At 41.5% G+C, this 15,602-nt stretch overlaps 1 protein-coding gene across 1 annotated transcript in view; it reads right to left on the bottom strand.

Moving 5' to 3' along the window:
* LOC120065097 (succinate--CoA ligase [GDP-forming] subunit beta, mitochondrial-like) overlaps window positions 1-15,355 on the bottom strand; it is a 138,067-nt gene extending 122,712 nt beyond the window's left edge. Inside the window, exon 1 of the mRNA XM_039015815.1 lies at window positions 15,231-15,355. Within this exon, the coding sequence (XP_038871743.1) occupies window positions 15,231-15,314 (84 nt within the window). The 5' untranslated portion in view covers window positions 15,315-15,355. The remainder of the gene's footprint in view (window positions 1-15,230) is intronic.
* Between the last annotated feature and the right edge of the window lie 247 nt (window positions 15,356-15,602).

Raw genomic sequence — 15,602 nt, 5'->3', positions numbered from 1 at the left:
GAAAATGTTTTTACCTAAAATCAGGGATTTCCTCATCGTCTGATTCATTTTCAGAGTCAGAGAGTCAGCATGGAACGATCATCCTCCAGAATGAAGTCCATCACAACTTTTTCCCCACTGACCTTTGTCGATAGCGCCTGATAAATTCAGGGCAGCAATGTTGAGAGCAGCAACAACATATTTGCAGTTCTCCATGGCTAATGTTATATCTTTCGAAAAAACTGCAGTAGAAAGGATTATCTACGCATAACGAGCAGCTCATTTTATAGACACAAGATGCTACACCGCAGACCACAAACTCATCTCTCGGCATGTCCAGCCCACTCATCATCTCAGCCAATCATGGCTAGCGGTAAGGCTTCCAACTTTTTCTTTGGCTAAACCAACTAGGCTCGTAATTTAACAACTTTATTCATATTTACAGATGGCATAATAGTTTCTTATTAAGGCACATGAAAGCTCACATATTCGAGAAGGCATTTCTGCCAACAAAAAAAACACATTTTGATAAAAATATATTTATTACATTCAAACGGCTCTTCTGTGAAGTCGTGACTTGCGACATACGCCTAGTTTCCTGAATCGAGTCACATTGTTACAGCCTTATTCTAAAATTTATTAAATCGTTTTTTTCCAGAAATCTACACACAATACTCCATAATAACAAAGCAAAAAGATTAGAACATTTTGCAAATGTAATTAAAAATAAAATATCACATTTACATAAGTATTCAGACCCATTACTCTGTACTTTATTTTAGCACCTTTGGCAGCGATTACAGCCTTGAGTCTTCCTGGGTATGATGCTATGAGCTTTGCACACCTGTATTTGGGGAGTTTCTCGCCTTCTTAGCATATCCTCAAGCTCTGCCAGGTTGGATGGAAAGAGTCGCTGCACAGCTACTTGCAGGTCTCTCCAGAGATGTTCGGTCGGGTTCAAGTCCGGGCTCTGGCTGGGCCACTCAAGGTATTCAGAGACTTGTCCCAAAGCCACTGCTCCGTTGTCTTGGCTGTGTGCTTAGGGTCGTTGTCCTGCTGGAAGGTGAACCTCTGCCCCAGTCTGAGGTCCTGAGTGCTCTGGAACAGGTTTTCATCAAGGATCTCTCTGTACTTTGCTCCGTTCATCTTTCCCTCGACCCGGACTAAACCTCCCAGTCCCTGCCACTGAAAAACTCCAAGCAGACTGTCATTTGCCTTTTACTGAGGAGTGGCTTCCGTCTGGCCACTGTACCATAAAGGCCTGATTGGTGAAGTGCTGCAGAGATGGTTGTCCTTCTGGAAGGTTCTGCCATCTCCACAGAGGAACTCTGGAGCTCTGTCAGAGTGGCCATCAGGTTCTTGGAAACCTCATTGTCCAAGGCCCTTCTCCGATGGCTCGGTTTGGCCAGGTGGCCAGCTCTATGAAGAGTCTTTCTGGTTCCAAACTTCTTCCATTTAAGAATGATGGAGGCCACTGTGTTCTTGGGGACCTTCAATGCTGCAGAAATGTTTTGGTAACCTTCCCCAGATCTGTGCCTCGACACAAATCAATCATGTCTCGGAGAGCTACGGACAATTCCTTCGGCCTCATGGCTTGGTTTTTGCTCTGACATGCACTGTCAAGTGTAGGACCTTACATAGACATCGCCTTTCCAAATAATGTCCAATCAATTGAATTTCCCACATGTGGACTCCAATCAAGTTGAAGAAACATCAAGGATGATCAATGGAAACAGGATGCACCTGAGCTCAATTTCAAGTCTCATAGCAAAGGGTCTGAATACTCAAATAAAACAGTAAAATAAAACAATTTTTTTTAGATATAAATTTGCAAAAATCATTATTGGGTATTGTGTGTAGATTGATGATTTTTTTTTTTTTTATCCATTTTAGGATAAGGCTGTAACGTAACAAAATGTGGAAAAAGTCAAGGGGTTTGAATACTTCCGAATGCATGTAGGCCTACAAGCTTCACAAGAAAAGTGCATACTCTTGTTGTTTTTATGTCTTTGTTAAACACCACAAAAGTGATCCTATATATGCATGTGTTTATTCTCTCCCTCCTCTGTGCTCTGAATCTGATAGAGCCAGCCAGACAGCTTCTAGAGGATGTGTCGACAGTTCTGAATCTGATAGAGCCAGCCAGACAGCTTCTAGAGGATGTGTCGACAGTTCTGAATCTGATAGAGCCAGCCAGACAGCTTCTAGAGGATGTGTCGACAGTTCTGAATCTGATAGAGCCAGCCAGACAGCTTCTAGAGGATGTGTCGACAGTTCTGAATCTGATAGAGCCAGCCAGACAGCTTCTAGAGGATGTGTCGACAGTTCTGAATCTGATAGAGCCAGCCAGACAGCTTCTAGAGGATGTGTCGACAGTTCTGAATCTGATAGAGCCAGCCAGACAGCTTCTAGAGGATGTGTCGACAGTTCTGAATCTGATAGAGCCAGCCAGACAGCTTCTAGAGGATGTGTCGACAGTTCTGAATCTGATAGAGCCAGCCAGACAGCTTCTAGAGGATGTGTCGACAGTTCTGAATCTCTTCTAATACAGTGGCGTCCCTAGATGTCTCCTGGGGTTGAAATTCTCATTAGTAGTCATGTCCAGGCCCTAACCCTTTGAAATGACTCTGGCTAATTAGCACCAATGGATGGCCTCCCAGTTAATTAACCAGAATGCTCCTTAAGGGGCTTTATCAAATGTTTAAGAAATTAACAAATTACAAGTTTGCCAATTGTACCTAATTGATTTGTTCCTATTCTGGTTTTGAACTCATGCCCTTTGCCTCTGTTTAGCGAACCATCCGGTTGAGTTTAAAGGGGTTTGGAATCCTGATTCACTTACAAGACCAGAACCTGGAATGTGGATAGACACTGCACTTTGAATTGTTATAAAAATCATTGCTTGTCCTGATTGCAGTTAAATGTTTTCCAGCTAATGAGGTAGTTTGCTATTAGTTCTGACTCATAAAGATGGGCTGTATTGTAATTAGACAGCCACTGCATACTAGTTAGCAGTGATGGAGGCGACCCTGAAATAAGGGGCAGAAAGGCAGCGTAAACAGGCCAATGTGAATCATCTGTAAATCCTCACATATAAACCAACCATGTAGTAATATCACGCACGATGAAGCATTAGGCCTAGTAGCTTAATTCAGATCAGCATTTATTCGGAAAAAACAGACGTATAGTCCCTTCAAATTAATGGACTAATTAAATGTTGATGACAGAACACCCACAGTTTTCCTGTCATTGCACATTGTACCAAATGGTAGGTTGGACCTCACTTTGTGAGCAGAAAGATACAAATGTATGCGTTCATCTACAAAGCCCTTTTGGGTAAACTCCCTATTTACCTCTGTAGTCTGGTCTCCTTCACCACCAGCAGTTACCATACCCGGTCTGCTAGGTGGTTGCTACTTAAAGTCCCCAGGATATTCAGTGTTAGGCAAGAGTGCCTTCTCTTCTTGTGCACCAGACGCATGGAATAGTCTACAATCCATGCTTCATCTAGATATGTTAGTGCCACTGAATGAATTTAAAATATTGATGGGAGACTGTTACAGAGGAGTGTAAATGATTTTATTTAGGCTGGATTGTTGCATGTTTTAACTATGTAATATACTGATTGTTGCTGCCTTCTTGGCCAGGTCTCCCTTGAAAAAGAGACTCTGGGTCTCAATGGGCTTTCCCTGTTTAAATAAAGGTTAAATAAAATAATAGTCAAAAGCTGTTTGAACGGAATGGACTCAACAGAACCTCTTACTCTCTCTGTACTGTAGTTACTTCCTTGTTTCTTCTACAACATCCTCAATAGGGCTGGGAATTTCCAGGGAGCTCACAACATTATCACAATACTTAGGTGTCGATACAATATATATTGCGATTCTCACGATTCTATGTGTATTGCGATACAATACTGTGATTTTATTGAGATTCGATGTTCCAAACACATTGCTCACGATATGTCTGCAGCAGATGGACACGAGAAAGCAATGAGAAAACATGTTGTTTTGATCAGTCATGGAAATAAAAGTGCTGAAAACTAATTGGCTCCCTATTTTAAAAAAATATGGAGAACAAGCTATGAAGGAAAAATACTGGAGTTTTGGTGCAGGTGCAGAAATAATATTACCAAAACTATACGATATGTCAAAAATAATATCCCGATATGCAACTACTCCCCCCCCCCCATCACTAATAACCACTGTCCTATCTCAGTTGATCTCGTCCTTGCCATTCTAAAGACATGTAGTGGAAGTCCTTGGCCTGTGTAAGCCAAGGTCATGTCCCGGCCATGAAAAGGAATTTGAGGAGATCTGGAGGAGGCTCCATTAGGCCATGGTGGAAGGCGTGAACCATAACGTCTGCCTGTTTGGGATGGGAGCAGTGTTGTGGTAGAGAGGGGGAACAAAGGTGAGGCAGGAGTAGTGGAGCATAGCTACAGGATTTAGATCACGGAGATTTGCATCAATCGGCAACGTGAGGAACAGGAGGGCCTAATCTGCTGCAGACAGGCTTAGCAGGAGAACAAACTCAAGACTCTGGGTCTCCAGATAGGACGTTTAGCAATTAGCATAGTTAATAAGAGACGTCATAGAGAGACGTAATTGCAGGTGTCAGGTCATGAGGGAAGATAAGACTGAGGAAAGATGTGTGGATGCTCAGTCTGTCAAAGCACACTCCTCATACTGGGATGACTTGTGCAGGACGTGGGAGCTACGGAAGTGTGAACACTTTACCATTGTTGCAAGAGGAATACATATAGGCCTAGTGAAGGCCAATGCCCTACAGTAGCAAATATCCTGATTTTATTTTATTTTTACAATATTGCTCTTTATCTTTCCATTTCAACTGCTGCTGTTTCCCAGCATCTCTCAACCTAATTATCATCAGTAAAGAAGAAATTAATTGACTGGATGGGTATGAGTGCATTCATTCATTACGTTCTTGCTTAGGAGGCTGCCAAATTCAGAATGATCGCAGCACATTCTAAATTATTGAAAAAGCCTAAACACCTCTTATGAGCTACAGAAATGGCTATTAACCTTGGCAAAATGATATTCAAATCCAGTTATAGCTAACTTGGTCTACTGTATCCCCCATGGGAAGGAAATGTAAATGTGCTCTTGCTGTAGACAGATGGGAAAACCGCCTGGCTTTTGAAGTTCCAGCAACCAGAGTCGTCGCAGCCCCCACCCCCTCGCTAAAATATTCAGGACAGTCTCATTGAGCGCCTCTTTCGCTCCAGTATCCCACACACAACGCTGACGTTGGGCTGAGGCTGGTTAGTACTACGGGGCCAGAGCTGCGACACCTTAAAAAATTTGCAAATGTTCACAAATTCAGCACAGTGCGGCAACAGTAAAAATAAAATAAAACAGCCAGAGGATTATCTCGCTGTGCAGAAAATAATTTAGGAGATTGATTTATGAGGAGAAAAAACACCCATAACTTTCTCTCCCCCACATACACCATCCTGCAACCATCTGAAATATTGTGATCTCCTGCGCATTGTTATTGACAAATCATTGGAAATTGAATTCCCTGTGGAGCAGATGACTGTCACAGCCAATGAGACACCATTGTGACTCTACCTGCCAGTCAGTCAGTCATCTTGAACGGGCTCTGATACTGTGCCACAGACAACAGCCTCCTGGATCGTTACTCTTATCACAACGGCAGCGGGCCCATAAGAGAGAGAGGGTATCAAAACCAGGTGCTGCAGACAGAAAAAGTAGATTAGAAGTTCTGCATAAGTTTACCACTGGGGTAGAAGAGCGTGTGCTGTCACTGAGTAAAAAGATGAATTGTTTGGAGTGCTGGCAGACACCCAGGCCCTGCAGATTGCGCTGAGGCTCGCATGTAGATGAAGTGTGAACACAAGGAGAGGCTGAATGGAAGGAGGGGAGATGGGGGTGCTTTAACGCCTGAAGCTGAGGAAAGTTATTAACACACCCATCTAGGCTAGAATCTGGAGGAAGATTTGCTGAGCTCAACACAGCCTGTGTCTTGATATCTCAGTAACACAAGGGTAAGAGAAAATACTACAATATATCATCTAATGCTATCCAATTGAATCTAGTTACTTCCTTTATCACATGCACACTGGAAACTCTAGTTACTAGCATAATTTTCAAAATTTAAAGTTTTTTTCAATATAAAGATGTGCAATGTAATACAACTTGGCAGTGTGTGCTTTTTCATTATCCGAAGCCTTCTTCCAGATAGTCCCTAGCTACTACAGCTGTCTCATTATACCAACTAGATGAAAATATATGCTTACTTAGCACTATACACAGAATACCAAACTAGATTTTCAAAGCAAGTACCCATGTGTGTGTAGGGGGATGGTCTTCTGCGCTTGCTAAGAGTGCTGTTCGTGTTAGCCTAGTCGTGGGAGGGAGAGTTATACAGTAACTGTGTCCAGGGCTTCAGGTAGATAATATATGTGGGTAGAAGTAGGTACCAGGGAAACTGTGCACTCCATGCATATCACCTCTGAATAAAGGGAAATACCGCTGATTACATTTATCATAATGGCAATGATGCCTGTAGACATGAAATGCTTTGAAAGGCTGGTCACGGCTCACATCATCCCAGACACCCTGTGGGCACAATATAATCTGAAATACAAACAAAAAACAAACAGCAAATGGATCCAACAAGTTTGTAGAGTCACAAGCTTGATGTAATCATTGTGTGCTAAGAATATGGAAATACTAATCTTGTGACTCCTTTAATACACATAAGAAAATGTCCCAAAACTTTTGGTCCCCTAAAATTGAGGGACAATGTACAGAAAGTGCTGTAATTCCTTAACTGTTCACCCGATATGAAAATACCCTCAAATTAAAGCTGACAGTCTGCACTTAAACCTCATAGTATTGTATAATTTCAAATCCAAAGTGCTGGAGTACAGATCCAAAACACCCATTTTCACTGCCCCAATACTTTTGAACCTCACTATATATTTAGTCTACTTTAGCTACAGCAATAGAACTTTCAGTACAGACATTGTGGCCAATAGTCCAATAAAGCACTCAGCGACCTTCAAACTGTGACCCCAAATAGCCCATACGAGTAATTCCTCATAAAACACAGACAAAAAAATGTATCCATAGAATAGTCCTTTGGAGGAAGTATTGACACATTTTTAAACATTTGTATCCAAAAGCATAATTGAGAAATAATTCATAAAAGTTGGTATATTTATGACATTTTGGCTTTACCCAGGCCTCCTTTAAGACTCCATAATGTTTAATCCGTTTCATATGAAGCTTTACCACTCTGTAATATGAGTAGTATTATTGAGGAGTATTATTATGAGTAGTATTATATAATTTATGAATATTGAAATTAACATTTTAGATGTTTCAATATATTGTTGAACATGAACTCAGCAAAAAAAGAAACGTCCTCCTCTCACTGTCAACTGAGTTTATTTTCAGCAAACTTAACATGTGTAAATATTTGTATGAACATAACAAGATTCAACAGACATAAACTGAACAAGTTCCACAGACATGTGACTAACAGAAATTGAATAATGTGTCCCTGAACAAAGGGGGGTCAAAATCAAAAGTAACAGTCAGTATCTGGTGTGGCCACCAGCTGCATTAAGTACTGCAGTGCATCTCCTCCTCATGGACTGCACCAGATTTACCCGTTCTTGCTGTGAGATGTTACCCCACTATTCCACCAAGGCACCTGCAAGTTCACTGACATTTCTGGTGGGAATGGCCCTAGCCCTCACCCTCCGATCCATTAGGTCCCAGACGTGATCAATGGGATTGAGATCCGGGCTCTTCGCTGGCCATGGCAGAACACTGACATTCCTGTCTTGCAGGAAATCACACACAGAACGAGCAGTATGGTTGGTGGCATTGTCATGCTGGAGGGTCATGTCAGGATGAGCCTGCAGGAAGTGTACCACATGAGGGAGGAGGATGTCTTCCATGTAACGCAAAGCGCTCAGATTGCCTGCAATGACAACAAGCTCAGTCCGATGATGCTGTGACCCTCCACCTCCAAATCGATCCCGCTCCAGAGTACAGGCCTCGGTGTAACGCTCATTCCTTCGACGATAAAATCACCAGGACAAAACCGCGACTCGTCAGTGAAGAGCAATTTTTGCCACTCCTGTCTGGTCCAGCGACGGTGGGTTTGTGGCCATAGGCGACGTTGTTGCAGGTGATGTCTGGTGAGGACCTGCCTTACAACAGCCCTACAAGCCCTCAGTCCAGCCGCTCTCAGCCTACTGCGGACAGTCTGTGCACTGATGGAGGGATTGTGCGTTCCTGGTGTAACTCGAGCAGTTGTTGTTGCCATTCTGTACCTGTCCCGCAGGTGTGATGTTCGGATGTACCATGCAGGTGTTGTTACACGTGGTCTGCCACTGCGAGGACGATCAGCTGTCCGTCCTGTCTGCCTGTAGCGCTGTCTTAGGCGTCTCACAGTACGGACATTGCAATTTATTGCCCTGGCCACGTCTGCAGTCCTCATGCCTCTTTGCAGCATGCCTAAAGCACGTTCACACAGATGAGCAGGGACCCTGGGCATCTTTCTTTTGGTGTTTTTGAGAGTCAGTAGAAAGGCCTCTTTAGTGTCCTAAGTTTTCATAACTGTGACCTTAATTGTAAGCTGTTAATGTCTTAATGACCTTTCCACAGGTGCATGTTCATTAATTGTTTATGGTTCATTGAACAAGCATGTGAAACAGTGTTTAAACCCTTTACAATGAAGAGCTGTGAAGTTATTTGGATTTTTACAAAAAGGGACATTTCTTTTCTTGCCGAGTTTAATATATACTCTACGGGGATATCAAAGTTCCAGAGTGGGATCTCTGCTAATTTAAAATAGGTATGGCCCATTTTATACAGAGAAAATGATAGTAATAAAAAATATAAAAAAATGTAAATCACAATGTAAGAAAATCATAGCCCTTCATTTACTTGTATCATTGCACATCCTGCAAATCACCAGCAGAGGGCGACCATTTTGAACTATTTCTCTGCTACTTTGATATGCAATTGTATAATGATATGTATGATATGATATGCTAGTGTATAATCCCTTTAACAGGCCGCTCAACCGGGCAGTTGAGCTAATTTTGACAACCAATTCTAAAAATGAAAACACATTAATTTTATTTGCCATATTTAATCATCTCAACCAATGTAATTGAGTAAAATGATCAGGTGGTTTTCTTATCGGAATCCAGTATTTTTTTAAACAAACATTCAAAAATGGTTGAAAACCAGGACATGAACGTTAGAAAAATCAAACATTTCAGTATTAATTGTGTATAAAATGGAAATTACAGGCCTGTAAAAAACTAAAACATAATTTTGGAATTAAATTTAAAATGTTAGGACCTCTTGAAAAAAAATGCTCTACAAGGCGGTTGAGTTGCCCATTAAGGGAAAGCAATTTAGTCAAAGCTAGCGATTATGGACAAATATTGTTATAGGATTTTTTGGTCTGTGCAAATAGTAAATATGAAAAAAATATATATAATTCTATCTGCCTGTTATCTTCAATATGTTTCACAATATTTTTCAGTACATGTAATTTTACAGATAGTGGGGAGAACAAGTATTTGATACACTGCCGATTTTGCAGGTTTTCCTACTTACAAAGCATGTAGAGGTCTGTCATTTTTATCATAGGTACACTTCAACTGTGAGAGAGAATCTAAAACAAAAATCCAGAAAATCACATTGTATGATTTTTAAGTAATTAATTTGCATGTTATTGCATGACATAAGTATTTGATCACCTACTAACCAGTAAGAATTCCGGCTCTCACAGACCTGTTAGTTTTTCTTTAAGAAGCCCTCCTGTTCTCCACTCATTACCTGTATTAACTGCACCTGTTTGAACTCGTTACCTGTATAAAAGACACCTGTCCACACATTCAATCAAACAGACTCCAACCTCTCCACAATGGCCAAGATCAGAGAGCTGTGTAAAGGACATCAGGGATAATATTGTAGACCTGCACAAGGCAAGCAGCTTGGTGAGAAGGCAACAACTGTTGGCGCAATTATTAGAAAATGGAAGAAGTTCAAGATGACGGTCAATCACCCTCGGTCTGGGGCTCCATGCAAGATCCCACCTCGTGGGGCATCAATGATCATGAGGAAGGTGAGGGATCAGCCCAGAACTACATGGTAGGACCTGGTCAATGACCTGAAAAGAGCTGGGACCACAGTCTCAAAGAACACCATTAGTAACACACTACGCCGTCATGGATTAAAATCCTGCAGCGCACGCAAGGTCCCCCTGCTCAAGCCAGCGCATGTCCAGGCCCGTCTGAAGTTTGCCAATGACCATCTGGATGATCCAGAGGAGGAATGGGAGAAGGTCATGTGGTCTGATGAGACAAAAATAGAGCTTTTTGGTCTAAACTCCACTCGCCGTGTTTGGAGGAAGAAGAAGGATGAGTACAACCCCAAGAACACCATCCCAACCGTGAAGCATGGAGGTGGAAACATCATTCTTTGGGGATGCTTTTCTGCAAAGGGGACAGGACGACTGCACCGTATTGAGGGGAGGATGGATGGGGCCAAGTATCACGAGATCTTGGCCAACAACCTCCTTCCCTCAGTAAGAGCATTGAAGATGGGTCGTGGCTGGGTCTTCCAGCATGACAACGACCCGAAACACACAGCCAGGGCAACTAAGGAGTGGCTCCGTAAGAAGCATCTCAAGGTCCTGGAGTGGCCTAGCCAGTCTCCAGACCTGAACCCAATAGAAAATCTTTGGAGGGAGCTGAAAGTCCGTATTGCCCAGCGACAGCCCCGAAACCTGAAGGATCTGGAGAAGGTCTGTATGGAGGAGTGGGCCAAAATCCCTGCTGCAGTGTGTGCAAACCTGGTCAAGAACTACAGGAAACGTATGATCTCTGTAATTGCAAACAAAGGTTTCTGTACCAAATATTAAGTTCTGCTTTTCTGATGTATCAAATACTTATGTCATGCAATAAAATGCAAATTAATTACTTAAAATTCATACAATGTGATTTTCTGGATTTTTGTTTTAGATTCCGTCTCTCACAGTTGAAGTGTACCTATGATAAAAATTACAGACCTCTACATGCTTTGTAAGTAGGAAAACCTGCAAAATCGGCAGTGTATCAAATACTTTTTCTCCCCACTGTATAAGTAGGGCTGTTCCCGACAAAAAAACTATTAGTCGACTGAAAGCCGTCTGTTCTTTTGACATATCGATTAGTTTACATTTTTAAAAGTGTATTTTTCCATACAGTGCATTTTCCTCAATCTACTCACAATACCCCTGTTAGGTTCTTATTTTACAGAGTAATTAACTCACGGACACTAGAGAAGCTTTAACCAAGTTTAATTATTCCCAAAGGTTCTGTACAGCTGTAATTCAGACAGCCAAACATTTCTCACCATCACAGTTATATAGATCCCACTTAAGACACCCCTTCTCTCCAATCCTTACATCTTATGGTTCAACAGAAAGAGGGTAACAGGATACCAAACCCTTATTACTCCCTTAAGGGAATCTGTCCTCACCTCCTGAGCTCAACCACTCCTTCCCCTAATCCACAGATGTCCATCTGTCTCAACACGTTGCTCTCCTCTCGTCCACCCAACACATTCCAAAGCCTTCTGTCTTTCTTCATAGAACCATTAACTTCTGACATGAAACTCAGTCTCTTTCACTCCTTTGATTCTATGCTTCTTTCCTATCATTTATTTAATATCTCAATGTTTAGCCGATTCCACACCCCATAATGACAAAACAAAAGCAGCTTTTTGGAAATGTTTGCCTTTATTTACATAAGAATTCCGACCCTTTGCTATGAGACTTGAAATTGAGCTCAGGTGTATCCTGTTTCCATTGGTCATCCTTGAGATGTTTCTACAACTTGATTGGATTCCACCTGTGGAAAATTCTATTGATTAGGCAAGATTTGGAAAGGCACACACACTTGTCTATATAAGGTCTCACAGTTGATAGTGCATGTCAGTGCATGTCAGAGCAAAAACCAAGCCATGAGGTCAAAGGAATTGTCCGTAGAATTCCAAGACAGGACTGTGTCGAGGGAAAGATCTGGGGAAGGGTACCAAAAAAATGTCTGAAGCATTGAAGGTCCCCAAGAACACAGTGGCCTCCATCATCCTTAAATGGAAGAAGTTTGGAACCACCAAGACTCTTCCTAGAGCTGGCCGCCCGGCCAAACTGAGCAATCGGGGGTGAAGGGCCTTGGTCAGGGAGGAGACCTAGAACCCGATGGTCTCTCTGACAGAGTTCCAGAGTTCCTCTGTGGAGATGGGAGAACCTTCCAGAAGGACAACCATTGCTGCAGCACTCCACCAAGCAGGCTTTTGTGGTAGACTGGCCAGATGGAAGCCACACCTCAGTAAAAGGCACGACAGCCCTCTTGAAGTTTGCCAAAAGGAACCTAAAGGACTCTCAGAAACAAGATTGAACGCTTTGGCCTGAATGCCAAGCGTCACGTCAGGAGGAAACCTGGCACCATTCCTACGGTGAAGCACGGCGGCGGCAACATCATGCTGTGTTGATGTCTTTTCAGCAGCAGGGACTGGGAGACTAGTCAGGATCGATGCAAAGATGAACAGAGCAAAGTACATTGAGATCATTGATGAAAACGTTCAGGACCTCAGGCTGGGGCGAAGATTCACCTTCCAATAGGACAACGACCCAAAGCACACAACCAAAACAATGCAGGAATAGCTTTGGGACAAGTCTCTGAATGTCCTTGAGTGGCCCAGCCAGAGCCCGGACTGAACCCTATCGAACAACTCTGGAGACCTGAAAATAGCTGTGCAGCGACGCTGCCCATCCAACCAGACAGAGCTTTAGAGAATCTGCAGAGATTGGGAGAAACTCCCCAAATACAGGTGTGCCAAGTTTGTAGTGTCATACCCAAGAAGACTCAAGGCTGTAATCGCTTCCAAAAGGTGTTTCAACAAAGTGCTGAGTAATGGGTCTGAATACTTATGTAAATGTGATATTTTTTTAAATTATACATTTGCAAAAAAATCTAAACAGTTTTTGCTTTGTCATTGTGGGGTATTGTGTGTAGATGGATGAGGGAAAAAACAATTTAATACATTTCAGAATGAGGCTGTAACGTAACAACACGTGGAAAAAGTAAAGAGGTCTGAATACTTTCCGAATGCACTGTGTGTGTATATATATATATTTGCTATTGCTTGACCAACAGCCTATCAACCAAACAATCGACCAGTCGACTAATTGGGGTCAGCCATAATTATGAGCATATAAACAGTAAACACGTTAATTTACATATTAATACACAACTGTATCATTTTATTCATATTTGATATCAGTCCTTATTTACCTATGCCCGTCTTCAATTATAAAGGAAGCATACAATGTTAATTAAAATGTATACTTTTTATTATTATTTAAAAAGTCTTTGCAAATTTCAATACAAAATGAGTTTACCCTAACTGGGCAACTCAACTGGCTGTTTGAGATGTGTTATCCAATTTTAAGTCATGCAAATTATTTATTTATTTTCTGCCTATATTAGAGCTAAATACAAATGTTTCAGCCCAAACAAAATGCCTGATATGTACTTCTGTGTGCCAGTTAAAAGGTTTTTATTAGACAAATAGTTTTGTTTTTTTCAATAATCATGTTTATATTTTTCAATATTCATGAATTAAAAGGTTTACTCAGCGATATGAAGTAGACAGCATAGTGGGTCAATTTCCGCAACAACTTAGAGCGTTGAAGCACGAGGCTCAACATCTCCGCTGTTTTGATGCCCTGGCTACCACACTGTGAACAGTTAAACGCCCGTGCACATGCGCAGATACTGTGTGTGTGTGTGTGTGGCTGTGAAGTGTTGCATCTCACTCATCTTAATATCTCCGGTGCTGCTCGTGGCAATGTCTAGCTTTAATGTAAAAAAAAATAAAAATAAAAAAAAATATTCAAATCAAAATATGACTTATATTAGAGCAAGCGGTAAAGCTTCATGACACCAATGTTTTCTTTGTAGCACCTACAGATTAAACACTGGAGTTTTAATGGAGTCCTGGGTAAGACCAAAAATTTAATAAATATGCTAACTTTTATGAATTATTCCTCAATTATGCTTTTAGATACAAATGTCAAATATGTCAACCATCCAGCATGAAAATCTATTTTTGTCTGGGTTTTGTGAGGAATCACTCATGCTTCTTTCAAAAACGTGTTCTTCACAACTACATAATACTGCTGTAGTACAGAGGACATAAGCTCCTCTAATTGTGTCAGTATATTTCATGGAGGTTTGGATACAGTAAACAAAGACATCCAGCCACATCCACTCCCAAGTTAATCTTTATCCCCAAGTGTCACTGACAAACTGCCACAACTGTGCAAACCCCAAAACATCTGCCATGATGCACAAAGTGCAAAACCATAGAATCTATTTAGCAACATTAAAACTTTATCTACATTAATTATAAAGTTTAAAGTGCAAATAGCACTGACCTTTGAACTATTACCACATCTTGAAAGCTGACTTTACTATTAAACACTTATGTAGGCATTTTAGTCAGTCAATTAGGGTCAAAGGTTGCATAGTGAATTACCACGGGAAAAACAGAGGTCAATCAATATCACATTTTAGTTATATACACGACGCACCTTCATGACATTGTTTTTACATGATCAGCCTGGCAAAACAACTAGCTCAAACTGTTTCCACACAAATATACCTAATTATTTAGCAGCTATTCTGTTGTCAATGACACTTAATAATCAATTCAGCACTACAGTTTTACCATTGCACCAATAGCGATCCAGAACAATGACACAATATATAGTATCTATTCAAAACGGCATTTAAAACATTACCAAGCTGATTGGATAAAGGTACTTTATCTAGTGGCTCTAACATTGCACTACACAAGGACAGTTAAGACAAAAACGCATGCAGATGTTGTGATGGAAATCAAATATGACAGTGCTGATGTCGTGTTCGAATAATAGTTGTCTTCTTTTGAAATGGTGTTTTATGAAATGTCATCACCGTTGGTAAGATAATGGACTGCACACGCTCATCAGCGAGCTGTTTCTCAACTTTAAGCTGTTTGTTTCTGGCTACAGCAGCCAGGCTGGCAAGCTCGAGACCTGTCGGTGACAATGACAGCGAATACACTACACTGGAACCAGCCATTATAACATCATTATAACATCAGAAGCATATTGTGAACATTTATAAATGATGTCGGTACCTTGAATTTGTCAAGAAACAAGTGCTTGGCGCTTGCTCCACGTAGTCCTCTCGCTACAATCTGGGATACGATGGATGCCGCCATGTTGACGCGGAAGAGAGCAATGTGAAGGACCTTGTGCGCGCAATCTGACCAGTGATAGGAAGGCTGGCGGAAGTGGGCGTTGCAAAAATATTCAATGGAGAAGGGTCTGGGCGCGTTAGAGTGGTAAGGCTAAAGCAACCGACCGTAGAGGAAGGTGAGGAGTTTAGTCGGGGGAGGTGAAACTGCAACATCCGAAAATCAGACACTAATGTGGTTTTCCAACAGCAAGGCTCAGATCAACATGACAGGGTTGCCATTGTTTATAAAAGTTTTGCTTTATAATGTTGA

Source organism: Salvelinus namaycush, chromosome 20, assembly GCF_016432855.1.
Source record: "Salvelinus namaycush isolate Seneca chromosome 20, SaNama_1.0, whole genome shotgun sequence".
NCBI classification, from domain to species: domain Eukaryota; kingdom Metazoa; phylum Chordata; class Actinopteri; order Salmoniformes; family Salmonidae; genus Salvelinus; species Salvelinus namaycush.
The sequence above is the reverse complement of the archived record's forward strand: the minus strand, read 5'-3'. Positions and strand labels throughout refer to the sequence as shown.